At 55.5% G+C, this 27,570-nt stretch overlaps 1 protein-coding gene across 6 annotated transcripts in view; it reads left to right on the top strand.

Moving 5' to 3' along the window:
• The first annotated feature begins 550 nt into the window (after window positions 1-550).
• Window positions 551-27,570, top strand: part of LOC122383642 (disheveled-associated activator of morphogenesis 1-like) — a 51,501-nt gene continuing 24,481 nt past the window's right edge. The window contains exons 1-3 of one of the 6 annotated variants that reach the window (XM_043370286.1): window positions 652-903; window positions 14,549-14,686; window positions 23,659-23,692. Coding sequence is in view for 4 of the 6 variants with exons in the window: in XM_043370283.1 (XP_043226218.1) it covers window positions 27,272-27,391 (120 nt within the window). In the remaining 2 variants the exon portion in view is untranslated. Of the gene's footprint in view, window positions 904-14,548; window positions 14,687-23,658; window positions 23,693-26,395; window positions 27,392-27,570 lie in introns of those variants that run through there. The other 5 variants (XM_043370287.1, XM_043370285.1, XM_043370284.1 and 2 more) reach the window with 5 other exon arrangements.

Genomic DNA, 27,570 nt, shown 5'->3' with positions numbered 1-27,570 from the left:
GTGCATTAGAATCGTCTCGTAAGGACCTTTTGTTTGGTATCGCTTTTGTTTCCGTAGCTCCCTTATTTACGGAGTTAGACAGGGGGGGCGAAAAACGCCCCCCCCCCCGGGCTGCGGTGGTTGGCATTACCCCCCGGGCCCGGCCGGGTTAAAGAGAAACTCTTCCGATCATGCAAGACATCTTGAATGTAGCTATTGCCGCGTCGAAGCTATTTGAAGATACTGTATTTTTCTGTTTTCACCGTCCACATGCCTTCACTCGCTGAATTTTATTTCGCTGTTCCTAGAGTGGAAGTGAATTTGAATTCAATTATAATGCAAATTAGGGCTTACGTTACTCAAATTCTAATGTCATACACATAAAATATATCAGGTGCCTTCATCATTGTTCCCCGCATTTTCTCTAATTAGTGAAAACACTCAGCCATTTCATTAGTCCTAGAATAGTTAGCCGTCAAGTCACGTGCCCTTTGCTCTCGACTTCAATCGCCACATCTCCGCTACAACTTTCCACTGTCAGAGTTCAGAGTGGGGTCGTCTGACCCGACCTGACCCGGCGGCAGCTGCAGCGGCGGCTGGCCGCTGCGCGCGCCGCTCTGCGCTGAATCCCGGCACCGCTCGGCCGGCGCGGCGGCTGTTCGAGCCTCGGCCCGGCGGGAGACATCAACGCGCCGCGGTGCGGGTGGGAGCGTGTTTGGGAGCTCCGCGACCGGTCGCGTCTGAGAGTGTGTGACCTGTGCGCGCGTGCTGTGTGTGAGGAGCGAGCCGCGGTGGGCTGGACTGTGCCGTGTGTGAGGACTAAGGACGCAGGTCGAACCGGATCGTCGACCGGTCTTGTCGCTGCCGACGAACCGACAGTGAGGGTATTGATCCTGCCGGAGCCCCGCAGCGCTCCGAAGCCCGGTGAGTTCCACCCGTGGCTCGGGTGTCAACGCCCGGGGCGGTTCACTCCCCTGAACTGCATGGCTGGCTGTTTCAGCTTCCTGCTAACGAGGTGCTTTTAGATTGTGTGCTACCGTCCCCATACCTCATTACACTGGTGTAAGTTTGTTGTGACCGCATTTAGCCCTACGGCGCTTTATCAATAGTCTAACGTGATTGAGAGAAAAGTCCACAGCGACTGTTTGCCGTTTACCAATAGGTGAAATCATGTGTGTTGTATGTTCGCTGTGTTCCACAAGTCTCCCACCCACACGCAAACCGTCGGTTTCTCGCGCGAAATTAGTGCGGCATGCGCGCCCAAAATAAACGCCCCAGGGGCACGACGCGACGCTGCGCGAGGAGACCGAGCCTGCTGTCTCCCGGCGCTCTGAAAATAACGTCTCCACAGGAGACACAAACTTTCCACAAAGCAATCAAAAATACGCATGACGGGAAATATCGTCTTGAGATTTTGCCGCACCTATACCTTTACTCACTGGAACTTGTTTTATGCGACTTGCGATGAATCATCGCTGAAGATCTGCCAATGACCATCCCTCTACCTCTGGAACATGACCAGTATCTCGCCGATCGATTGCATCATGACTCAACCGTACATGTAAAAAAGCTGTCCGTATTACCGAGAGCCATTTATCTCACCGGGCACCGAGTCATGCCGTTTTCTGGAACCGCTGACGTCTGAGCTCTTTGACTCACCGCTCTGACTCCCTCGGAGTTTCCTTCTGGATTTGGTGTCCGTGATCTGGAGATCTCGTCTGCCGTCATTTCTCACCGGTCCCCGCTGACGGCCGGCATATTGCCGCCATTCCTCTGGGAATCTCTGCAGCAGGCCGCTCCGACCGAAGAGACACGGTAGAGGCGGCACGTGCCCAGCCATCGACCTCGGCGGCGCCCGGAGCTCATCCCAGCCGCCCCCGCCCCCGCCGCCGCCGCCGCCGGCTGGCGGACCGATCGATGCGGCCCGGATACCAGCTGGCCGGCCGCGCGCGACGCCCCCGCCGGCACCGGCGCGACGGTGGCGACGGCCCGAGCCACGCGCTTGGCTCTCCGCGCCCCTCCCGCGCAGCCCGTCTCATCCCTGTGCGCGGTGGGCGGGCACGTGTTCCCTGTTTTGATGGTAGCGCCCTGGCATGAGGTCCCTGATTGTGCCGGAAACTGCAGGCTCGCGGTTCCTATGTTGAAGAACTACCCTGGCTCTTGGCTCCCGTGATGTGACCAAGACGCGTGGACGCTTCATTTGGGCGCCGCGGTCCGTGGCGCATGTTTGTGGCTCAATCGATCGGAGCAAAACTGTGGCTTGGTGCTCATCCAAGCTTGGACGAAGCTCGGCTGCGGCCGACAGCGTGAGAACGACGACGACATAGTCCACGGAGCACCGTATGCGGTGAGCCGGAGGCAGTGTGGCCGCCGCTGACGGTGGATCGACGGCGGTTGGCCGTTTAACGGGAGCCACTGTCCGATACTCTGGGCGCAACGGTGCGCCACGTGCCACAAACACGTAGCACGCGCTACAGGGGCGTGCCGTGTCCGGATGACGAGAATACGTGACGCGTATGCGTCTCACCGCCACGTGAACGTGACGACGTCTCGTGACGTGACGCGTCTTCCACGCAGGCCGGAGGCAATCATTCGGCCGACGCGAGCGGCTGAGCTCTCGATTCATGGCGAGAAAGTGGGCTCAGGCACGCGGTCGGACGGGCGCGGCGGGCCGGGGTTGGGGTTGGTGCTGGGGCTGGGGCTGGAGCTGGAGACAGTGATCGGCAGCGCTCGTGACCGGCTGAGGACCGTTTCACCAGCACCAGGAGTGAGAGACGCTCGACTAATCACCAGCTATTCATGGCGGTGCGGAGATGAACTGAGTTCGAGGAATGGCCGAAGGGATGTGCTGAATGACGAGGATGGCTTTTTAGGCTTTAACCGTGGTGATTTCCGAACGTGTCAAGATGATCAGACAAGATGATCGTGAATGTGTTATTTAAAAACCAATCAGTTGGCCGGACAGTGGAGAGCGAGTTTTAACCCGCGCCCTGCTGGGGGTCCTGGATTTCCACGCCCTGCTGGGGGGGGGGGGTGTTTGAACACCCCCCCTTGTAACTCGGCTCCTGGGCCACGTAGCGATACGCGGAAGGCGGCGTTCGAAAGAACGTCAAAAATAATGACGAAATCACTTCGGTCAATTTTTTGGTCAGGTCAAAGGTCAGGTCACCAGAGGTCATTGAAGGCAAAATTTCGCCGATTTCCAGGTCGAATGTCGAAAATTTCCAAGAAGCCAACGCGTAACTCGGGAACCAATAGAGCTACAGCGCCGCGGAAAAGCGCATTCGATAGCCCTATTAACGCCCTTTCTGAGTAATTCTCTCAGATTTGACCTAACGTCAACGGTTTTGCCTGCAGGGGGCAAAAACTGCAAAAATAGCCGATTTTTTCGAAAACAGTTTTTCTGCAATAACTTTTGACCCAAGCCTTGTACGAGCTTACTTTTACCGGCATCGTGTTCCTCTCGTCAAGACGCATCGAATAAACTATGACTTGACCTTGAAAGGTCAACTTGAAAATTTGACCTCAGGTCAAGGTCATGACCTGACCGGAAAGGGTCATGTTGCATATCAGTCGATCCGTATCGTCGAGCTGAACACATCTAAGGCGTTTTCATCGCTCTAGCATGCCTCTATCAAAAGTTATTTGCGAAAAACTGTTAGATACCATTCGTGACCTAAGATGACCTCAGGGCATAAACAAGGGTCACGGACACCATTTTCAAGTTCAGTGTGTCTAAACCACTTGTAATTCGGTGTTTGGGAGTGTTTAAAATGTCTTTCATCCAAAAGAGGCGCATTTAAATTTTCTCCCATTGACTTATAATGGGGAGGTCGCAAAATTGACCTGACCTTAGGTCATCGATATCAAAATTCTGAGATATACATTTTGTACATGCTATTGCTCTTAGCAATCGCTGAAAGTTTCAAAGCGATCGGTCACTCGGTGTAGCTATGACAGACATTGAAAGTTTTTATGAGGTGAGGTCACTTCAAGTGACCTGGTGACCTGACCTTGAATGACCTTGGTCTGAAATTTTAACAACATGTGTAGAATTGATGTATGGTAAGGTGTACCAAAAACGGCGGCGCTCCGCGCCGCCGTTTTTGAGATATTCGCGAAAAACCACAAGGGGGGGTGTTCAAACACCCCCCCCCCAGCAGGGCGCGGGTTAATCGTACCGCTGCAGCGAAGTCATAACTCTCGCCATACATCAAAAGATAGCGAAAGCGGTTACCATATTTGGAAGCAAACGACGTGCAGTTACAACGCATCTGCATTTGTCGCATCGCATCAGTCATTCGCGAAGGTGATTTCACAGTTCGGTAGCCAGTTCTCAGAGAAACTTGTTCATTTGTTATCTAGTGCTTTTTCATTTTCCTCAAACTTGTCCCGCAATTGGGTCATATATAAACCTTTTTTGTCATTACGGGTGGCTCGCGAGTGTCATCTTTCTTGCTTGGCTGCCTGAGTCTGCAAGCTGGTATCACCGGAACAGTGCTGAGCAGCCCGAAAACATCGTATAACCAGTCTGGCAAAGCCCGAGCCAGGTCGTTGCCGCGACATCCTACCTACTTTCAAATGATACGCGCGTTGAGCCCGGTAAACGTATAAGGGTCATGTCGGTGGGGAACACTGAGCGCAGGACCGGGCAGGGTTAGTATGCATAGAATGCTAATGGTGGAGATAACCCACGTTTGGTTCCAGAATACCGCAGAGGCTGCTACCACCGAAACTTACATCACATTATCTTATATTCACGGATATTCCGTGACAGTTAATGACAATGTGTGACGGTTTATTTGCCGTTTGTGACGGTTTGTGACAGCTTATGACGGCGGCTGCCCGGAATTGCGATAAAAGCGGTCCATGCCACGCGGGCTAGAGGGTTACAAGCTCGCACTGTGGGCCACCCACCCACTGACAGCTAATTAATGATTCCCGATCAAAGGCGGACCGCATCGGCCGGTGACCCAGTAACCGAGTGTGCGGTTCCGCGGTCGGCTTGGGCTGGGCGGGTGACACTGGGTCAGTTTAGGTCAGGCTGGGTCAGGCTGGGTCAGCTCGGGGCGGAGCAGGGGAAGGCGAGTGGGGTTAGGCTGAGCGAGGCGGGACTGACCCAGCTGTTCCCACCATTTACCACGGTTAACGGGGGGCCGTGAGAGTCGATAACGTGAAACTGACCGATCGCAGACCCGATCGCTCCGTGGAGATAAACCGATCCATTGATCGCACGATACACAGCATTTGGCACCAGCACTGTCGTTTATCGACATGTCATAGCAATACCTGATCTAGCGATACTGAATGTCAATGTTTTCATCGAAAATAATGTCTGATAATATGAAAAAGAATAACCATCTGTGCAGCCCAAAGTGATAACTTTAAAGAAGCACAATCAACCTAATTTCACTAAATCTGCACCTAATCAACACCAAATGTGAAGGTACCTGATGGCCCGCGTGAAAACGGCTATAACCAACAACAGAAATGCCAACTAGATATTACTGAAAAGAATCAAATCAATAGGTATATACCTACTGTATGTGTGCAAATTCCCCATGACTAATCTGAGAGCCCCCAAGTTTCAATAGAAAACCAATCAGATACTGTCACATGCAACGATGCATTCACCGGCGCTGCTGCTACCCATTGTGACCAACACCAATTCCGGTATCGATTGCCCCAGTTTGACATAGGACCGATCAATTTCTGTCCACCGTCACAAAGAATCATCGCGAGCGACGCCTGTCGCGTCACCTTGGGGCCTACTTTCGCTTATTGCATGTGCCCGGCTCTGTGGTAGACTTTGTGTCCGCCGCTGACGCCGTTTCGTCCGAGCTTCTGGGGATTCGCCGGCGGTACAGAAGACCGCAAAGTGGCGGCTCTTAACCCTATTCCTGGCGGGCTCCGCCGGGACAAGAAACTGGCGGGGGGGGCCGATTCGGCCCCCCCCCCCTGAGATCTCGAGAACGAAGCAAGATAGCGACAAGCGGTAAACGGCATCGGATACGCATGGACAAGGTCTACAATTTTTACCAAGGTCATTTTCAGGTCAGGTCAAAGATGACGTCACAGGGGTCGAAAAAGTCAAAATGGCGGCGCTAGATATGGAGAGAGTTTTTCTCGAATAACTTTCGAATTAGTCAAGATACGAACAAACTAAGGGCATCATCGTGATCCTCTCGTCAATCCGCATCGAATGATATATATGTTGACCTCGAAAGGTCAAGGTCAAAGGTTGACCTCAGGTCACGTGACCTCGAGGTCATCATGTATATCATTCGATGCGTCTTGACGAGCTGAACACAATGAGACCATCCACGCGTCTGTATCTTGTTCCTGTACGGAGTTATTGGCCAAAAACCTTTGGTGACCTTTGATGACGTCACATGACCTCACAGCTGCCCAACAGCAAAACAGACCTCAAGGTAGTGAAGGTTGATCGTATATGAAGTCATATATGGTATATGGGGCCATTCCGACCCGTTTTAGTGGTAAAAACAGGGAGTTGATTTTTCCCCCATTGACTTATAATGGGGAGGTCGCGAAACTGACCTGACCTTAGGTCACCGATATCAAAATTCCGAGATATACAAATTGCACATACTGGTACCCTAACTAAAGCCTGAAGAGAAGAAATTGATCGGTCAAAAACTCTAGCTCTGGCGTGATTGCAAACTTTTCTGAGGTAGGGTCACCAAACCGCCTCTGGTGACCTGACCTGAGGTCAGATCAACTCAAAATTTTCAGACATGTTGCGTAGAAGCCTTTTAGGAAAAGTCAGAAAATTTGAGCTTCCTAGCTCAACGCGTTTGGGAGAAATAACCAAAAAACCTCAGGGGGGGGGGCTCCTGAGGCCCCCCCCGCCAGGAATAGGGTTAAGACCTGATTGGCATTGTCTAGAGGGGTCGACTGGAGGCCTGGACCCCGGCTGGAAACCCAGGTCGAGTGGGACTGTGTGGTAAATCGTCACGCGCCACCGCGTGGCCGGAGCTATTCATAGTTTTCCTGAAGATTTGTCAGGTTTCATTTATTTGATCGGCGCACCCAGGCTATGGACGATAAAGGGCATGCCCGTGTCAGAGGGTCGGCATTCCAGCGTGTCCTGAAATGGCCCCACTGTGAAACGTGAACGGCATTTTTCTGTGGGTTACGATGGCTCTCTCCGTGCCTTTTTGTTTCCGTAACGGTGTCTCCAGAGACCAGAGGAACACCCATGCGGTTTCTAGAAACCAAAGTAACTTCTCCGTTCCCGAGAGTGTGGACTGGTTACGCGGAACCATAAACTTATGATTTATTTGGGTGTGGCTAATGAGGCCGTGATTAAGCTAAAGAATGTGTCGGCGGTAGCTGCGGTAGCGGCGTCGGACGGCAGCGGCACTCTCAGTCCTTTCCTGATCACCCAGCGAGTCTTTGTGCCTGCCGCAGCGGAAGGGGCTGACTATTAAACACCCATTCAACATTCCCCGTCCGGATTACTGTCTACCCCGGGGCAAGACCTTAGACCCGCAGAATGCGGGAGCTGCAGTCCTGATCACCTATTCACCCCTTCCTTACCCCGCGGCACAGTCCTGATCACCTATTAGGTGGTAAGAAGCTGGAAGACCACCATGCTGTCGCGGGGGCCATTTGGGCCTGAAAAAGGTGACGCATCGTAACTGATGACTTAGGCAAGAGCGGAGAGAAGAGGAGAGCACAGTTTAGTGTCACGGGAGAAGTGAGCAGACGACTACATTCAAGGATAGATTTAGCGTGATGGCCAGGAGAGAGATGCAATGTTTACGGCGATAAGGTCTGATAATGGTTGGCTGCTGCCAGCTATACCAGCATCGGTCACGGTCAGTGATCACAGGCTTCGAGCTGAGGAGAGATCTGCTTATCTCCAGCCAGTTTACAAGCCGTCTGCCTCTGTAATAGCAGCGCCGTGGAGCACGATCCATCTAAACACACCGATATCGTGGGTTTCAGTCGATACCGTTTGTTTCTTTCGTAATGACGCGTCGTCACGAATACAAAACTCGTCTTTTTCGTGACCCGTGCCGCCGGCGTGATGCCACCTCCCCTTGAGACAGCACGCCATTGTGTTACGGGACCTGCCGAGTGACTGGCCCGTGACGAACGTGACGAAAAAAGGCGACCTCCGTGACAGAAGTGACGCATCACCAATGTCGGAGCCACTGCCGTATGGTGTTCCCATGTCGCATTAACAGCGAGTTGGGCGGATGAAAAATGAAAGACCATGACAGAACACCTACACTCTTTCTCCATGCCTATGGACCGCCGCCCGCCATCTAGCGCCATCTAACCTTCGATGATCCACCGCCTGCCTTCCGCCGTCCACCTTTTCTCATCTACGTAAGCTCCCAACGTCCACCGTCCGCCACGTGCCAATTGCCTCCCTCCCTCTCCACCCCTTCCACACACCGTCCTTCCACCTTCCACCATCCACCGTCCACCCTCCATCTAATTCTACAACCCACTCGCCTCCCCCGTCCCCCCGCCGTCCATCCACCCACCTCCTCGCATACCTCCGGTCGTCGCAGCAAACAACTCGTTTCCCGAATATAGGCCAGTGACCAGGTGAGCAGGTGGGTCCAGTGCGGACAGCGCGGTACCTGTCCACACGACCGGTCCGACGACCGCTGACGGGCGACAGACTGCGCCGACGACACACCCAGACACTCAAACACGCGGCGCAGACAGACACACAGACATACAGAGCGTGGGAGGGTCGGCTGCGGCGCCCGTCGTCTCTGGTAGCCGATCCAGTCGTCTGACGGGTTCGTACTGTTCACCGGATTGTCAACTTTCAGCAGCAAGCAGGGCAGCCGGTCCGGTCCGGCTGGAATTTGTCAGCTTTCGATGGCGACCCAGTGAACTGTCGGGATGGCAGGTCACCAGACTGGGGTTAGATGAGATAGCGATGTGCTGCTGGTTTGGATGCTGGTGATAGGGATACCTGATTGGGGTGGCGTGTGCGCAGTGCGCGGTGCCCCTCACGCCAGGTGCGTCGTTTGGTATCGAGCCGCCCTGACCGGTTATTTCTGAAGGTCAGAGCGGCAATCGGTGACCGTTGCTTTTGTACATACAACATCCCTCCAACCGAAACTCCGGTAGAATCCAGTTTCCCTCCACTGTCTCTTATAAAGGGGACAAAAACAACAGAAGCAAGCAGACTCCAGTTTCAAACATGAATTAATGCAATACTAAATGCTAAGTCTAGATATGTGTCGTCTTCCTTCGGCGAAATCCTTTGTGGATGTCTGTGTCCGGATCCCGCTAGGTAAAAATACAGCTCACTCGCTCCGGGCGAGTTTTCTCATGGCGGCATTTTTCACAGCCGTGAAGAATTGATGGGGGATTCACGAACAATTGCAGCTGTGGGTTTCAACCGGTCGGCACTGCAGTGCAGCCAGCGGCTCCTGCCTCGGCGGCTGGCCTTCGGGAAGCGTCCGAGCGGGTCTTTATCGGTCCATCTGTGGCGGCCGCACGGGGAAAACGGGCCGCGCTGCCCCCACACCGGCCGTCGGCACGTCACCGGCGGGGCCCGTGATGGCGGCCTGACGTCACCGCGTCATCGGCGGCTCACCGGACTGCACTGAGGGACCCGGCAGCCCACCGGACTGCACTGAGGAACCCGGCGGCTCACCAGACTGCACTGAGGGACCCGGCGGCCCACTGGACTGCAGTGAGGTACCCGGCGCGGCGGCCCACCGGACTGCACTGAGGGACTGGCGGCTCACCGGACTGCAGTGAGGGACCCGGCGGCTCACCGGACTGCAGTGAGGGACTGGCGGCTCACCGGACTGCACTGAGGGACTGGCGGCTCACCGGACTGCACTGAGGGACTGGCGGCTCACCGGACTGCACTGAGGGACTGGCGGCTCACCGGACTGCACTGAGGGACTGGCGGCTCACCGGACTGCACTGAGGGACTGGCGGCTCACCGGACTGCACTGAGGGCTCACCGGACTGCAGAGCGGAGCTCGGCGGGTCGGGGGCTGCGGCAGAAGCAGCAGCGCAGGAGCGGGGAGGTGGGCGGGACCTGCTGGAAATCATAGAGAAGGGATGGAGGGATACTGAAGGAGAAGACGGTGTTGAATAAGGGAAAAAGAGGAAGTACTAGGGTAAGCGGGACGATATGAAAAGATAGATATGCTCATCGAAAGAGAAAAAAGAGGAGAAAGAGAGAAAGAAAGGGGATGAAGCACCCTCAGCGATAGCTACCCTATAAACACCTGCAGATGAATCGAGTAAGTGGGTATCACATTTACGTAGGATCTGTCGTTCTGGAGTCAGAGCAGCACGGCCGCGTGGACTCGCATGGACAGTCAGACGGGCAGACGCACTCAGCCGGGCTCCTCTCCAGCCGGTCGGAACGAGAGCTCCGTCCGCCGTCCGGCTCACAGACCGGGACTGATGACGGACGCGGCGCGGCCGGTCGGCACTGGGCCACTGGGGCTGTCCCGCCGCCGCGGCCATATCGAGAACAATCAGATATCTGGCGATGGAATGAGGCCCGACCGCCGCCGGCCACTGTCGAGCGGCCGCCACAAGAGCGGTCTGAATGGCGCCGGCTGTTTGTTTGTTTGTTTGGAGATTGTTGTCGGAACTGAAGGAGCTCGTCAGGAGCTGGAGCCCATCTGGCTCTCCGGATTGAGTTCTGGGTTTATTGGATTCGATACATTTTAGAAGGCTGTTTCGATCCAGCGACCTGTGATAGAAGAGCGGCTTCGCATACATACTTTGCTTGCTACCTGTGGATGTTGAACTATGCTTGTAAGCTGCTGTAAGCTATCTGCTTACTATTAGTAAGTAAGATGTTTATTTTCTCTTTGTTTAGTGTCTTAGCTGGAGAAGTTTTCACTTGAGGCATCGATACGGCTATATTTCTGAAAGGCAGTTTCAATGATGACTGATGTCAGGCCACAGCTGACCCAAATGCGCGCTGTTTTCGCCTTGATATAACTGGAAGTCGCAATGTGTGTACAGCCGGACTCTGTTAAACCCAGCGGTGACGGTCATGAATGCCGCAATATGACGCCTAGTTTCTAATCTCATGAATGATGAGCGGGTGTCGGCCGATTTCTAATCAAATGCAGCTCCCACAAAGCACCCGCGCAGCTTGTCCATTACCAGTGAAGCTTGTTGGCCGCCCGCCTAACGAAGGCCTTTTCAGAGGCCCGACCACCGTGACCCATGTATTGTTAGCGGAGGCATTCAGTAGCTTCACGCCTCACACTGGGCTTGGTCGTCTCTCTCTCTCTCTCTCTCTCTCTCTCTCTCTCTCTCTCTCTCTCTCTCTCTCTCTCTCTCTCTCTCTCTCTCTCTCTCTCTCTCTCTCTCTCTCTCTCTCTCTCTCTCTCTCTCTCTCTCTCTCTCTCTCTCTCTCTCTCTCTCTCTCTCTCTCTCTCTCTCTCTCTCTCTCTTCTCTCTCTCTCTCTCTTCTCTCTCTCTCTCTCTTCTCTCTCTCTCTCTCTCTCTCTCTCTCTCTCTCTCTCTCTCTCTCTCTCTCTCTCTCTCTCCCTCCATCCCCATCCCCATCCCTACCTGCCTCGCTTCCGCCCAAGTCCGCCACGGATGCTCTGATCGCCCAACAATATTGCGCCGTTCACCGCTCGACTAGAAAGCTTTTGGGAGCGAGCACCTCTTTGGCGGGGTCGAGAAATCTGACCCAACGACCTGCCTCCGCCGACCGAAGGACCCCACCCGCCGCCGCGGCCGCGCCCGCCGCCCACGGTGCGTCTCATCACATATGCACTCGGAAGGAGGTCACTAGAAACCTGGCCGCGGGGCGGCGGCGTCCGGCGGTGAGCAGCGGAGAGGAAGACGGTCCACCAGACAGGAACAATCTGCGACCGAGACGGAGCTCCAGCCGAGACACAGCGGGACCCGGCAGGGACAGGGGGAGGTCAGGGGAGGTATATGACGGGGACACGGGCCGCTCCGTGGACCGCTGTGGGCTGTCCCTGCCCAGTCACCGTGTTTGTGAGGCAGGTGGATAGGCACTGACGGGAAGGTAGAAGTTTGAACGATGGCGAGGTTGATTATCTAACTAAGAGAAGCTATATCATCTTGAATGACCACGAGTCAGTGATACCGCACAGCCCCTCCCTTTAACGACCTTCGAGTGACCTCTGTTCGACCGTCATGACCTCCCAATGACCGCTGATAACCGCTGATGACCGCTGATAGGCTGGGATCGACCGCCAGTCGGCTCCCCGTGGCGCTTCGAACCGGAGATTTGGATTAAACCGCGACCAATGGCTCTGGCGGGCAGACGGATGCTAACTGATTACCGAATGGTGACCTGTCGACATGCGAGTTATTGAATACCACAGCTTCATCGGCTGGGTCAGTGGGCGCAGGTCTGACCTCTTGAGTCAGGTCGGGAGAGAAGGCGGTCGGTAACTGGTGACCTCATCTGCTCAGGATAGACTGGAGGTAGAGGAACACCTAGCATCTTCTAGCGGCTGCGCAAATCGTGATTGGCGTCTTTTTCTCTTCATCCGTACTCGATTACCGAGGCATTAATTAACGACAGGAATGTGACGATCATCTCATCCATTGTTTGCAAGTCAGCCGCACCGCCATCCGCTCTTTCTGGACCATGGCCACTGCCGACGAAAGTGGCAGATCGTGCACACCAACCGGCCGAGCCCCCGGCGGAGTCCAAACAGACGAACCGGCGCTGCTGACTGCAGACGAGGTGCGCTCCGACCCGGCGCTGGCCGCGCCGGCCGCATTCCTTCCTTCCTGCTGCGCCGGACCGGGCCGGGCCGGGTCTTCCTACCGGTCCCGCTCGAGTGCACGGCCGCCGCCTGCCGAGCGTGAGGGCCGCGTCACCCGCCGTGCCTCCTTCCTGTTGACAATGACCAGCCGATGCGCGACAAGGTCACGACGGTGTTCATCATCTACCGCTGAGGTCGATGATGAAAAACTGCGATCAATCGGAGTTCAGTCATTTGTCTGTGACTGACGATTGCGGGAAGAGAGCAATCCTTTGTGCGTTCCTTCCCACCGCGCATTATTTGGAGACATTCAAATTGCGGATCTTTCCCACCATTGAGTTGGCTCAATGGTTGTATCGGCAATCTGACACGCTATTCGCATTAGTCGCCACTCGTATACCGGTATTGTCGTGTGATCACGCGTGAGAGCGAAGAGCGTGCGTGCGTCGGCGTCGCGCGTGCCTGTATGTATGTCTGTGTGTGTGGGTATAATGTGTGTGATGTAACGGCTCCGCCACCGCCGGCCCTGCCGCTGACCCGGTCGTGACCCGGTCGTGACCCCGCTAGTGACCTCGGCGGTGACCCCGCGCTGACCCTACACCCGTTCTGCTCACCCGGCGGCGCCGGAGAACGAGAGCATAGGTCACGACCCGGTGTTCGCTGTGAGAGACGGGCTTTGCCACGCCGTGACTGCCTTGTTCCGCCGGACCTCGTCTTTTCGCTGTGTCCGAGCAGTCTTTTCGCCGCTTCTGTTCTTCGCGCCTTCTCGCTTCTTGCCGCTCGCAGTTCGGTCGAGGTGCCGAGAACGCGGCAGCGCCGTGCTGGCTCGAATCAGCCGAGAGTCTGAGCGTTTGTTAACCTGCATAGTGCATAGTGCCAGTGAACTCGAAGCGCTCGGCACGCGCCGCATTTGTGGCGGGCGCACAGGATTCAGGGCTGGCCGGAGCCGGCGCCGGGGCAGCCACCGTGTCGAGACCGGACGACGGGCGGCGGAGCGGGACAGACGAGATGACGGGCAGACGGGACAGAAGGGATAGACGGGAGAGACGGGAGAGACGAGATGGGTGGGGAGACGGAATGACAGACAGGCGAAACAGACGGTAATCACAAGATGCACCAGATAAACGGGAAAGAGGGGGTGCATCAGGTGGACTAACACGACAGGGAAAAGAGGCTGGGGCAAACGAGACTGCATGATACAAACGTACAGAGAAGTATGCGGTCACACCCGTGGCCCATGACTCATCGTCTCAGAGGGCGGATGACATACCACCGACTTCCGAGCTGCACCCTCGCTCACAGCTCCGACAGGGCGCGGCGAGGCGTGGACGATCTTGGCGTAAATCTGCGATTCTCTGAGCGGCCACGAAGGACACACTGGTGAAGGCCCGTGCAGCGTCACGTCACGGGACATGTGGACGGACACAGCACTGGGAGGCTAAATGCGAGTTTCACCGACGAGTAGGTTCTCTTTGCGACCCCGGGGTTGCGAGGTCGAGTGAGTTGTGACCCGACAGCGCGACTTTCTGCGGTGGCATGAGAGCGAGTAGGTAGGGCTAACCCGTGCTTACACTTCCAGGGGCGCCAATTCGAAAGTGTCGTTGGACGGAACTCAGTGATCACTGTTTTGGTAGTGAAACCAGCATCCACAGAAGTCTATTGGACGAATGAATTTTCGCCAAAATAGGCTTTCAGTGCTGGCTGAATTATTGTGAAGTCATGACAACGGAAGGCGACGACTCAAAAGAGTTTCTACACGCATCTCGGAGTCATGTCATGCGCTATTGGTCTGACGACCTCACGATCGTAACATGCCCCTTTCTCTTTCGTTGCAGGTTTTGAGAAGTGAACGCGAACTTTCGTTGGAGAAGTGTAAACAGAAGTGCTATGGGAGCTGCATTGTGATCGGGAGTCTCGTAATCGCCCCGCGGTGGACTGCCGCCTGGCGGTGACACGCCGAAATGATGACAGAGGTGAGTGACGTCATTGGCCACCAGTCATCGTGTGATGATGACAGACTGCTGCTGCCGGCTAATGCTGAGCAAACACGATACCGAGCGCTTAGAGCGGGATTCTTGTGGACGTGGTGTTCCATATGGCTGGTGAAACCCAAATGTCACACTCAGCGCCTCGTCTCACATGTTTTGTGGCAGATCATTCGCTGCTTGGAACATAAGCGACCTGTGACGACAGTTATGCCTAAACATTATGAATGTGTCATTTCATAGCATGCCTAAGTGTTGATTTAAAAATGTTCACGCCTATGGCTCTCTCGTAAGCGATGTCGTGCTCATTTAATATCGCATCATGAGCCGCCAATAAAAAACGTACTCCACCTTTTGCACTGTGCCTTGAAGCAAATCAGACCACATGAATCCTCCCAAGCTGCGCAGTTCGGTGGGCAACGCCAATCTCTCCCTCCTGCAATAACTCGCCGCAGCACAGCTTTCACTAGCCGGGATCGCAGCACGCAGTCGCAGCCGGCGCGGCGGCGCGCTTCCCAGCCTTTGTCTTCCGTGCGCCTGTTCGCCGCTGGCCTGGAGCACGCTGTCTTTGGGAACGGCCGCGTCTCTGTGGCGTCTGCTGTGCCCCCGGCTGTGTGCCAGCGGCGCCGCAGGCACACGTGCTGCCCGGTCCCTGCTGCACGCTCCCTGGGGAGCGGCTTCGTTTGTAAACGGTGTTGCAAGCTAGTTTGTGCGAGTTACCGTACCTAAGACTGCAGGCTGTTTGTAAATTGCAGTTGAGATTGTATTATGTATACGATGTTTTGGACGATTGAACGGGTGTCGATTAGAATTCCAGTTGTGTCTATGTATCGTTCCAGTAGGTGAAGATGTTTCGAGTGCGTTGTCGCTAACGCGTCTCTTCAATTAACTGAATCGTTTTTGCATCGCTCTAGCTCTCCCAGCATCGATCTTACAATTTCTTTCCCCGCTGGGCGGTGCCGAAGACTCGTTTGGTCAGCGTCCCGCGCCGGCTCTTTATCTCAGATCGACTGCACGCGGCTGACCGTCACAAAGAGAGTGCGGAGCGGCGCAGTCCGGCCGGCACCGAGCCGGCGCGCTCCGTTCGACCGGCGCGGTCCTGCTCCGTTCGACCGGCACGTCGCGTGGCCAAAGCCCGGATCAAACTCGGTCCGCACGACGGGCTGCCGGCCCAGGTGGCTGCGCTGGGATTGGTCGTAGCGGCGGTATCGCGCGTTCGATGCTCTCATTTTATGAAGAGATTGTAGACCGCCGATGGTTCTCTTTGCTCTTCGGTCTAAGGCTGTGATAAGAGTGAACGGGATGGGTTTGATACGGATGGTATAAATCGGGGTGCTTTATCTGGCAGACGACAAACGTCACGCCATGGCGTCAATCTCTGAGGCCAATCGTGGGTGAGTGCCTCCGCCCACTTCACTGAATTGTTTGGCCGCCGTGACCCGTGCCTAAGCTGACCTGGATTCAGTTTAAATGCGCATAGCCAGTCGCTTAGAAGCATAACTGAATTAATTGGCAATTACTTCCTGCTCGAAGGCGGTCGCGGAGTCGAGCGGCGCGTGCCTCGCCCCAGAACCGTCTACGCCCTCGCACAGAGGTGGCAGGTGGCAGTAACGACCGTCGGGCCAAGTGCTGGTCTGGTAAACCATCAACCGCACACCTTCGCCACTTCCCGTAGCGTCTGCCGAGGCCGTCCGACCTGACCTGACCGGGCCGGAGTGACGGACGGTGGGAACGGTCTGACCGTGGCCGCGGAGCACCCGGCACCGTCACGGTTTGGCGGCGTGACGTGTGACGGCTGCCACCGAGCGGCCCACTTTGGTCGCGGACGGCGAGCGCAGACCGATCGTGGGAGGAGCGGTCGTGCCTGGGTGGGCAAATGGTGGCCACTGCAGCTGATGTACCGCAGTGTTCCGGTACGCTTACAGGGGCGGAGACCAGCCGTAGAAATGTTCGAGATAGCAAGAAAGTTGATTGCGAGTTTTCTTCAACTAGTGAACGTAATCAAATCCTGGTTACCTTCCACCATATGGAATCCGGCATGATTCTCTGCATTTAGCCGTACTGAGCTTGTTATCTGGTCGCGATTTCGCTCGACTTGGTTCGGTTTCTTCCTGCCAGGCTTTCCAAGCTTTCCTCGATGTATCTGTCTATAAGCGTGCAGCGCACCTGTCGTTTGGTCCCCTAAAAGGCGAACCCTGTAAGTCAGGTGTACTGAATGCACCAACTCTTTCCTATACACCATATGGTACTGCCTAGTGCCTAGAGTCACTCGTAGTTTCTTTCGCAGCCTGCTCAGAGCCGATGAACCCTGACACATCTGCATATTTTCCTTCTCTCTGGCCATGCTCCACCTGCCACAACCACTCTGCTAATCTCTTCTCAATTCTCGTATACCTGCTCATTCGTTCTGCCTCGTTTGCCAGTTCCTGCTGGTTATACCTAGGCTTTCGTTGGGATCTCCTCTCCTCTCCTCTCCTCTCCTCTCCTCTCCTCTCCTCTCCTCTCCTCTCCTCTCCTCTCCTCTCCTCTCCTCTCCTCTCCTCTCCTCTCCTCTCCTCTCCTCTCCTCTCCTCTCCTCTCCTCTCCTCTCCTCTCTTCTCCTCTCTTTTCCTCTCTTTTCCTCTCCTCTCCTCTCTTCTCCTCTCCTCTCCTCTCCTCTCCTCTCCTCTCCTCTCCTCTCCTCTCCTCTCCTCTCCTCTCCTCTCCTCTCCTCTCCTTTCCTCTCCTCTCCTCTCCTCTCCTCTCCTCTCCTCTCCTCTCCTCTCCTCTCCTCTCCTCTCCTCTCCTCCATTCTCGTCTCCTCTCTTCTCCCGTCGGACCGAGCTCGGGCAGACGATCGCTCTGTGTCAGTAGGTCACTTGTTTATTTACCATGCGTGACCCGGCCGGCTCGATTAATACGGTGAGCTGTATGAGGCGGGAGACTGGCCGGCGGCGAGAGGCGCATCGATTCTGTACGGTGAAAGGAACGTTTATCGCCGGTCGGAGACCTCCCATTGAGAGGTCTCGCCTCACGCCGGGTCGGCCCGGACCGACGCGTCTTCTGACCGAGAGGAAATGGTCCATCAACGTGAGAAATAGTCCTGAGCAGGCTGAGACACACGGCCAAGCTGGGCTGGACCTACGATCAATAGGCGGAAGGTCGATGATTCTTACTCGACAAACCTTCTGCGCATCCACGATTTCCTTTTCCACTCACACAAACATACCACGGCGGCGTAAAAGCACTTATGAAGGCTCATGATGTAATGCTTATATCATATGAGTACTTACTTCCTACCTAGTCATGATTTACCCGCATGTTTGCGACCCAAGCATATTACGACGCAACGTGCCAACTCATTGCCGGTTATATTTGACTACTGCCTGACCGTGAGAGCCCGAGTGCAGGCCTGCCCACCGACAGGCCCGTCTTCCAGGCGCTGTCAGGCGCGTGTTTTTGCCATGTTGGTCGTGTTGCGATGTTTCCGTTCCAGTCGTGTCTTCCCGGACCTCGCAGCGGGTATTTCCGGCCGCGGTAGCCCGGCAGGAGTGGCGGCCCGCAGTGGCTGCATGGATCGCGCACCTGGAACCGCCGTGTGGATTCCTTTCCTCACTCGCGCAGGTCACGTCCGCTCCGGTGGAAGTCTGGCGTGCGGTTGTGGTAGACAGACAGACTTGGTGCGGTGTCGGTCAGTTCGCCGTCTGGTCCTTGGCGAGACGTCTGTGTGCCTGTATGTCTGCTGTCGCCGTGCGTTGTCTGCCGGCTGGCTGTGATGTCTGGGTCGTTCGCTGGATTAATTATGAGGATGTGTTACACTGAAAACAATTTAACCCAAGGCCCGCGAGTAAACCGGTGTTTTGCAGGTACCCCTATCCGCAACCATTTTTAACCACCCTCCCAAGAGTACAGTAAGGTCCCATTGCAGTGTAGTCGTCCCTGCTCTCAGCGGACTTGTTCGCTGACAGCGGTTATATCCGCTCAGAGCAATATACGACTACACCGCAATGGGACCTAGCACTACTCCTGGGAGGGTGGTTAAAAATGGTTGCGGATAGGGGTACCCGTAAAACACCGGTTTACTCGCCAGACTTGGGTTAAATTGTTTTCAGTGTATGTATGGTGTGTCGCTGAAGACGTGGAAGTGATCGAGAATGTGCGGAGAGGAGAGGCAGTTCAACTCGTGTCATGGTCAAGAGTCAAAGAATGGCCGTTCATGTCCTGCTACTCCCACCCCTGGTCCATCCGTGTCCACCGGCTCGCCCACGTCACGCCCACAGGTCCATTGACCGGGGGTCGTGACCTGTATAACGGGCCAGTACTGCCGCGCTCGGTCGGTGCTCCGTCGTGACTGCCGCACAGCTCACGAGCGACACAGGTGGATACAGTCGGACGGGAAAGGCTGTTAGCACAGCTGTAATGTTGGCGACGACTGACATGTCATCCACCTACTGAGTGATAGTTATCGTAATCCGAGCTCCAACCATAATAAAAATGCACCGTGACCTACTACCGGCTGCGACTGGCGGTCCGGGCGGTGCTTCTGCTGGCGGTGGGATGACCTGAACCGGTCGGCAGCTGCGAGAGTGGGACCGTCGCCCCACCTTCTGGCCTGGCCATGGCACCGCTCCCACCACCCGCGTCGTCTCGCGCCCGGTGGGTGGATTCTCTCCTCTGGGGCGTTCACCCCGCTCGGCCCACAGCACGGACGGTGGGTTGCCGACCCATATCGGTGCCATGGCCGGCACGACTGCAGGTCGAACCCCGCTGTGATCGGTGATCGACTGTCACGTGCATTGTGTGTCGAGATACGGGTCTGTATAGACCGCGCCACCCGGACGCAGCACGCGCCCTGCACCGTGCATGGGGCGGCGTTCACTAACGCCGTGCACTAGCACTGTGCACAGGCGGCGTGCACCAGTGTCGCGCGCGCCCACGTGCGGAGTGGTGCTGGTGTCACAAACGATTAGTCCCGGTGCAGCACGATGAATTGATAGGGTGGCGGTGACTTCATCTCCCGCTACGCCGTGCTGTCTGTGTTGGTCATGTCCCCTGCAGCATACTAAGTCTCTGGAGACTCGTGAACGTCCATTGGAGACCCGGTGTCTGTTTATTGTATACAGCCACGATAGGATTGATGACGCGTGCTACCGTCTCCAATGTGCGGATGACGTCCCCGGTGACGAAGGAGGTGCCGTCGGGTCAGATCCGATGTCACCGCCGGCCGCACCCCGGTGTCGCGAACTCGGCGTGAGGCCAACAGATCACCGGCCATGTCCGGGGGAGTAACGTCAGAGCCTCGCTTATACAGCGGGCGCCTGATCCAAATACGGTGCTTAGATGCAATGGCACGGAGCCTGCATTGTCACACGGTCACTGGTTGTGTTGCAGGGCATGACTCGACTCGCTGATTTAAAGATAACTGTGTTTTACATTATATTTCTGCCCCCTGTTTGCAAGGCATATATCAACCCGTTCGAAAGCACAATTGCTTATAATATCTCATGTGATCAATCCAGGTCGAAAGTTTTGATTGAATGGAGGGATAGGCAGAGCCGAAGCTTAGCCTCACAACCTTTCACAACTCTTCCATCTCATCTCGAACACACCCCACTTCCGCTCCGCGCCGGCGGCCGGCGGCCATCCGGGACGGCGCCGGGCACAGTGTCGGACACCACTCCCAGCGCCGTTTGTCATAGCGCACCGCGCCGCCGCCGCCGCGCCGCGCCGGCCAGTTAACCCGGTCGTGGGAGGCGGCCGGGCCTGTTTCTGGTCCGGGATGGCCGCTCGCGCCGCCGGCTCCGGCCGTTTTAGTCGGGATGTGTGTCGGAGAAATGGGCCACTCCCGGCTACACAGCTCGACTCGGTCACCTGAGGCTTCCGGTTCGTACTGCCGGCTTCACGGAGGTGCAAAGGTGAAACGGCTTTGGCCACCCGGCGGCACCTTGAAGTAATGACATTCATGATTAGAGGTTCTCAACATTTATAATCATTTATCGTGTTACCTTCATGCACAGTAGCACTGTCCCTTGACGAGTCATGTGATACTTTAAAGTTTAAGCTCACTGGAGCGGAAAGACTCGCGACTAAATAAAAGCCATTAAATGCGACAACTTTTATGCACGTCATCACACTATCATGTTTGTCAAGTCAGTCCATATTACCGCGGCATCCCATAGGCGGCGGAACGATTTGAGACAAGGGGGGGCACCATGGCTCAAGGAGCCAAACCTAGGGTACCCCCAAATCCTGTTTTCTCATCGGATTTAGGCCACTTATTTTTCGTCACAGCCCTGACACGATGATTTTTTTTTTTTTTTACTAAACGAAAATTGCAGTTCACCCCCGTATGCAGGGGTGTACCTAATTTTATATCTCTTTGTGGGGGCATATGCACCCACAATCCTGAATTATGCCCCCACAATGATGAAAAAGCACCCACAAGTCTTTTACAAGGCTGCAAGCGTCCTTTCGAGAGCACGGTGCCCTTCGCATGCTCTAACGGCGTCCTCCTAACCGTCTCGCGTTCATGTACCGGGGTTACATGAGCAAGTAAATGCGTATCAGGAACGGATTTTCCTATTCGCTCACCATTGTAGTCCGTTTGTAATGCGTATTAACTCTGCTCATGTAACCCCGAGCATGGATAGCGTTTTTAATCATCACTCGGCGCCCTTCTGGGAGAATGGCGCACTTTTGACAGCACCGCGCCATTCTCATGGTCTAACGGCGCCCTCCTGACCGTCTCGCGTCCTTAGGTCTCTGTTCACCGTGCATCCCTCGACTATTCGGCGCCCTTCTGGCCTCTCAGCGCCCCTGAACCACATATAGCGTTTTCAATCACTCGGCACCCTTTTACGAGAATGGCGCCCTTTTCATGATCTCAAGGCGCCCTCGTAACCATCTGGCGCCCCCACGTCCCCACCAACGTAGCACTACTGACTGTGCGGCGCCCTTCTGGCCTCTTAGCGCCGCTAGACCACATAGCGTTTTCAATCACTCGGCGCCCTCCTAAGAGAATGGCGCCCTTTTCATCGTCTCACGGCGCCCTCGTAAGTCGTAACCGTCTGGCGCCTCCACATTTGGTGCCCCTCCTACTGGATGGCGCCTCTCTACATATTTTTTACGTCCTTCCGGTCAGTTTCCACTTTTAAGCGTGTATTTGCTTAGTCAGACACGTCACTTGAAGCGCCATTCGGCTAGCAATGTTATCAAATTCGGTGTTAATTTAGGCTCCCACATAAAGAATATCTATCGCGCCCCAAAACGGCCTGGCGCCGGGCGCCCCTACAGCTGGGCACCCACAATCATTTTAGGAAAATTACACCCCTGCCCGTATGTGTGGTTAACTTTAAGCTGATCCTCAAGTACCTATGTGTTTGTCTCTTCCTTATTGTCGTTTGATAAATTCCATTTATCCTACATGTATAATTCCCAAGAAGCCATCGCAGTACTAATCAGTGGCGAATCCCAGGGTGGAGGTCACATGTGTCATGACTTAGGGCCTGGGGTCACCACATGCCTGCCAGGAGCACCACAGGCCTGACAGCCGACAGGGGCACCACAGGCCCGCCAGGGGTGCCAAAGGCCTAGCAGGGGCACCACGGGCCTGTCAGTGGCACCACAGGCCTGTCAGGAGCACCATCGGCCTAGCAAAAGCACTACAGGTCTTCCAGGGGCACCACAGACCTGCCAGGGGCACTAGAGGCCTGTCAGGGACACTATCGGCTTCGCAGGGGAACCACCGGCTTCTCAAGGGCACCATGGGCCTGTCAAGGGCACCACAAGCCTGTCGTTGGCAATTTAGGATTGTCAGAGGCACCACAAACCTGTCAAGGGCACCTACGTTCTAACAGGGGCACCACAAACCTGCCAAGGCCCAGGGACACCACATGCCTAGCAAGGACACCACAGGCCTGTCAGGGGCACCACGGGCCTGTCAGGGCCCATGGGCACCTAAGTCATGTCAGGGCCCACCGTAGGCTTGTCAGGGGGCAGGGTAGGTAGGTACCACAGTCTTTCCAGGGGCACCAGCGGCTTAGCAGGGGCACCAGTCATCACATGACTAACCAAAAATAAAGCAAAAAAACTGAAAATAGGGCACCACCAAAATTAAGTGGGCGAAATCCGTTGAGGTTTTAATTTTGGGCATAGGTACTAGGTAGGGGCACCACTTCGATTCATGAACCTCCCCTTTCCCGAATTTCCCGAGTTTTCCCGAATCCGCCCCTGGTACTAATACATCAAATTTAAGGGGGGGGCACCTTGCTATTGGTGCCCCCCTTGCAGAATCCAAGGGGGGGCACGGTGCCCCGGTGCCCCCCCCCGTTCCGCCGCCTATGCGGCATCCCTGTTGTCCTCCCACACCAGCACACAAAGCATACCATCATGTCTCTATCCTGCCAGCTAGCCCCACGATGACCAGCGCTCTGCCACAGAGTAAAGCACTACCTATCGGGGGCGAAACTGGCGGCTCTCCCGTGCGAGTCGGCCAACAGAGCGCAGCGAATCTCGAATTGGCCGCGATCCCAGTGTGATTACATGGAATCCGGAATTGGATAGCGCAGAAGATCGATTTGAGATGAGAAAGAGGGCGTAATTGTCCTGAAAGTGCGCGCCATTAGCATGGATTTACATCAAACTCCTACACAGTACACTGTTTTGGACGGTTTTCGTGGGTAGATTTACGATCAAATAATGGCAGTAGGCATGGCACATGTGTCTTCTATGCGCCATGTTCAGCCGCGGACGAGTTAGGAACGCGGGCGTCTTTGTCACTCCGCGTTTTTACCGTGTTTCATGGTGGGTGACTTTCCCCTGATTTACGTCTGCTGGTCGGTCGGCGACGCCCGAGTGAGACCCGCGACTTTCCCAGCCCTTACGTCACGGGTGCTGAGGAAAACGGAGCGCTGCCGGCGCCTCGTCACCCGCTTCCCGGCCCGGGGCTGCCGCCGCTGATGCTCTGTGCCTGTGCTTCACAGCCGGACGGTGGTCGCTGAGTGACGCTGAACGCTGGTAAGCCCTCAGGTCGAGTCACGCGCGCTGTCTCTGTGTCCGCAGATGGCAGCTTCGTGCGCAGAGTTGCCGCTTGACGCTGCCCTTGGTTTGCCGTCTGCGTCGTATTACGCGGCATGTGCCTGCCTACTCACACCTGCGTTTTTCACCTGCGTTATATATTTCACGCTTTATCACTCACGCTAGGTGTCCGCATTGCGCTTTAGTTGTGCAGTTGGCACGTGAAGGATGCAATGTAATATCGTTTTCATTCGTTCACTTCACTCTTTTGGTCGGCGTTGAGCTGTTCGTGCCGACCGGAAGTATGTCACAAAGTTGTCGACTTCCGTTCCAAAAAGACCGACTGTGCTGACTTCATAGGCTGCATGATGACTGATGATGTCCTACCGTTCTGTCCCGCCCGAGCGGTGTCATTGTCGCTTATTGCATCCTGCAGCAGCGGTCGCCGTCCAACGAGCCTGCAGAACCCTGGCACTTTAATTCAGTATCACCATCCCCAGGCCTCACAATTTCGCTTTCGCGTATCTCTGTTGCATCGCACAGCAGCCTAAGTGGTGTGTTTTCATGTTTGTCCTTCGCCGTGCAAGCTGGGTGGGCGCAAGATTCATGGGTGGGCGGTCACCTCGCCACGTGGCCACGTGGCTGTTCTGCTACTCACGGATGTTTGTCACAGAGCTCGAGACTTACCCGGCGGCATGCGTCAGCGTCTGTTCCGAAATTCACCCGAACAAGGTGGAATTCATTCATCACATTGACTGACATTGCATTAAACTGAATTGAGTGAGCCGACCCATCCAGTATGGCCCGGGTGCCATTAGTCATTAGATGTCCGACCGCCGTAGTGGCCAGCACCTGAGGCTGCACAGTTGCCCCTCCCCTGTCGAAAACCTGCCTGCTCGCATGTCGCCCGAGCACTGATCGTCACCGTGACATGTCAATGAGATCACCGTGATGTTTTCCAAATCTTTTCCAGTATCGATCTCATAAATAACAGGCCTTTGACATGCGGCCGCGGTCCATTTAGGATCGGGGCGGCGATTTATCGGAGGTAAATCGAGCGCACGGCGCATGAAGTGGTCGCTGTTGCGTGTCGACGGCGATAATCGCGCTGTGTGACGACGTATCTTCGGTATTGGTCACCGTGTGATTCCCGGCTGCGATATCAGTGGCCGGACTAATAGGCTCAGCGGTAAATGATATTTGCCAGGCGGTGTGTTTTTGGTAGATGGGCGGATATGATTGCCGTTTGCGTGCGCTCGACTGCGCCGCTGTCGGAACAAAGCCTGGCGGACAGCCGCGGAGGAGGCCACTGTGGTCGAGGAATGCCTCGCCGCGCACCTGTCCCGAGCACTGAACTCGCTGAGTTCCACTGATGGGATCAAGCGTGCTCAATGGCGTTAGCAGCGCAAAGCCTATGTTTTTATTCTGTTCTCGTGACGATCCGCGGTACCTTCATTGTTAGACGGATCAGGGAACGACGGGATCCGGAGCCAGACCTGTGCGCATTCATTCCGGCAGGTCCCGGAGGTTCCTCATGTTATCCACTGCGTCTGCTAGTGCGACCGAGTCATCCTGCAGTCTGCACGCAATCTACGCAACTTCTCATTAATTTGTCGTCGTTAGCCACTAGACACTTAGTGTCGCAGTCCAGGGAATTTTGCAGGAAACCACATACGTCATACTGTGGTAACGGCATACCGTGGTAATTCAGTCTTGCTAATGGGATAGACCCAACTATTTTTTTCCTGACCCTATTAGGCCAACCTCAGACTGACCCTTCAGTAACCCATCTCATCAAACGCAGCGCCCTCCTGCTCGGGTCACTCCCGCCCGAACCTGCCCCAAACATTCCAGGTGCTAACGGGTTGGCACCCGCCTCAACACCTGGTGTGGGAGGAAGGGGAGGGGAGGGGGTGTTTACATAACGGTGGGGACGGGCACACGCCGAGTGCGCCGCGCGAGCCACGCGCACGCCACCCGGAAGGCATGCATGCGTCCGCTGCCGACCGTGTTTTAGACATCGGTTTTAAACACCGGACCGTGTTTTGAACACCGGGCTGTGTTTTAACATCGCCGTGATCTCACCGGTTAGATGTGTGTTAATCTGACTCTCCATGGACGTCATTTCTTCCGACTATGCACAAGTCATTGTACGTTATCTCTTTGGGCTTGTCTCGGCATTTTTCTGCCTATACAAGCATAGCAAGCATTTGAGATATAAGTGAAGGAGGAATGACGAAGTCTCACGGCGTTTCCATATACGGAGTTCCTCAGGGCACTCTTACGATATATCAGAGTGGTTTGAAATGCACGTTATGCTGTGGTCGTAACGTTTCATAAAAATTCTAGATCATCGCCCGGCCATGCAATTCTCGAATCATATCTGCGTGCAATAGACGTGGCTTTCAGAAGTAGGTTTGCGTATTGCATACAGTTCCATACCTACTTTTTTGGAAAGGCATATGCCGGTAAGTATTATTACGATATAGAAAGTCGCCAGAAGCAAGGAAATGCCAACGCCAATAATTAAGGAGCATTGGCAAGTTCTCGGAATTTCTAAGCTCTTTCTCTGACGCCACCCGGTGCCAATGCTGACGGAGAGGGTTTGGCACGGTGCGGGCCTGTTGCCTGGCGACCACCCTTTCCGGTCAGCTGTGTGCCCAAGGACGCCCTCGCGCGCGACCGGGCGCGGGGCGTACCGCTGCGTCGGGCACCCGGCACGACGCCCCGGCAGCTCTGCCACCTGAGACATTGTGTCACAGCTCGGCGTACAATTGGGAGCGCGTGTGTCAGCTCGGCAGAGGATGTATCTAGGCCACCGATTCCCAGCTGTCGTGTCGAGTATAGGACAGGGACAGACCAGGGGGCGGTACCCCGGCGCCCCGGCTCGGACCCGCGCCAAACAGAAATAGCCGGGGCGACGGGCGACTGGGCGATAGTCGGCGCCGACGAACGACGGCCGGGTGTCGGGCCGAGCTGACCGCCGAGGTCGGGTCACACCGGGGGTCGCCGAGGGTCGCCGGTGTGCGCTGGTGTCGTGGTGGTGTGAGGTGTGCGGACGGCCGCACAAGACTGAGAGGCCCGTGAGAGGGCCGCGAGTCGTGCTCCGAGGCCGAACTCGACGTGGCCCGTGGTCTGAGTCATTCGGAGCCAGTCGGTCACGGTGGTACACCGGGCAAAGCGCCATTTGAATGAGAAAACCCTCCCTTTCTATCCGGTTTTCCCAGTCGACTGCCGGGACCTTGACCATCCCAGTTGTCTGCCGCGGTCGACGGGGAGGTCTTGCCGAGCCCAAATCCTGTTTGGCCTAGCAATCCGTCACCTCTCTAAGCCACACAATCTTGCATTTGAATGTTTTGATCATATCCCTTACCGTCTTTATCTTATTTTCAGCCTGATAAGGCTTTCCTCATCCTCATTCATAATTTCCTCTTTCCCAATCACTTTAATTTATTCTTGCTTTTCTTAGCTCTTTGTCTCTTCTTTCCTCCCTTCCAGCTCCTGTCTCTCCCATCTCTCTCCCCCCCCTGCACCTTTGCTGATCCACCGCTGCACCCCTGCACCATTCACCCTCCCACCATGTGGCTGTGTCTGGGGGTATGGGTGGCCGCCGTCTCGTGTCGTGCGCTCCTCGATTGGCCGACGGGGGCTCTGCTCTGCGTACTGCTGGCTGCAGCCGTGCTGCTCCTCCGTCGTAAGGTGAGAGGTCACCCGGGGCCAGAGGTCAGAGAGCAGACGGGTCAGAGGTCACACAGCCGGGAGATGGGTGAAAGTCCGCTACATATGCAAGACCCGGCCCTATTTTCCGCTGAGGTTTCTTTTGTGTGAATCAAAGGGTGAATGAAACGGAATTGAATCGTTTTCACTACTTCAGAAAT

This window comes from Amphibalanus amphitrite, unplaced genomic scaffold (assembly GCF_019059575.1).
Source record: "Amphibalanus amphitrite isolate SeventyFive unplaced genomic scaffold, NRLGWU_Aamphi_draft 000169F_arrow, whole genome shotgun sequence".
Classification (NCBI taxonomy): Eukaryota; Metazoa; Arthropoda; class Thecostraca; order Balanomorpha; family Balanidae; genus Amphibalanus; species Amphibalanus amphitrite.
The sequence above is the reverse complement of the archived record's forward strand: the minus strand, read 5'-3'. Positions and strand labels throughout refer to the sequence as shown.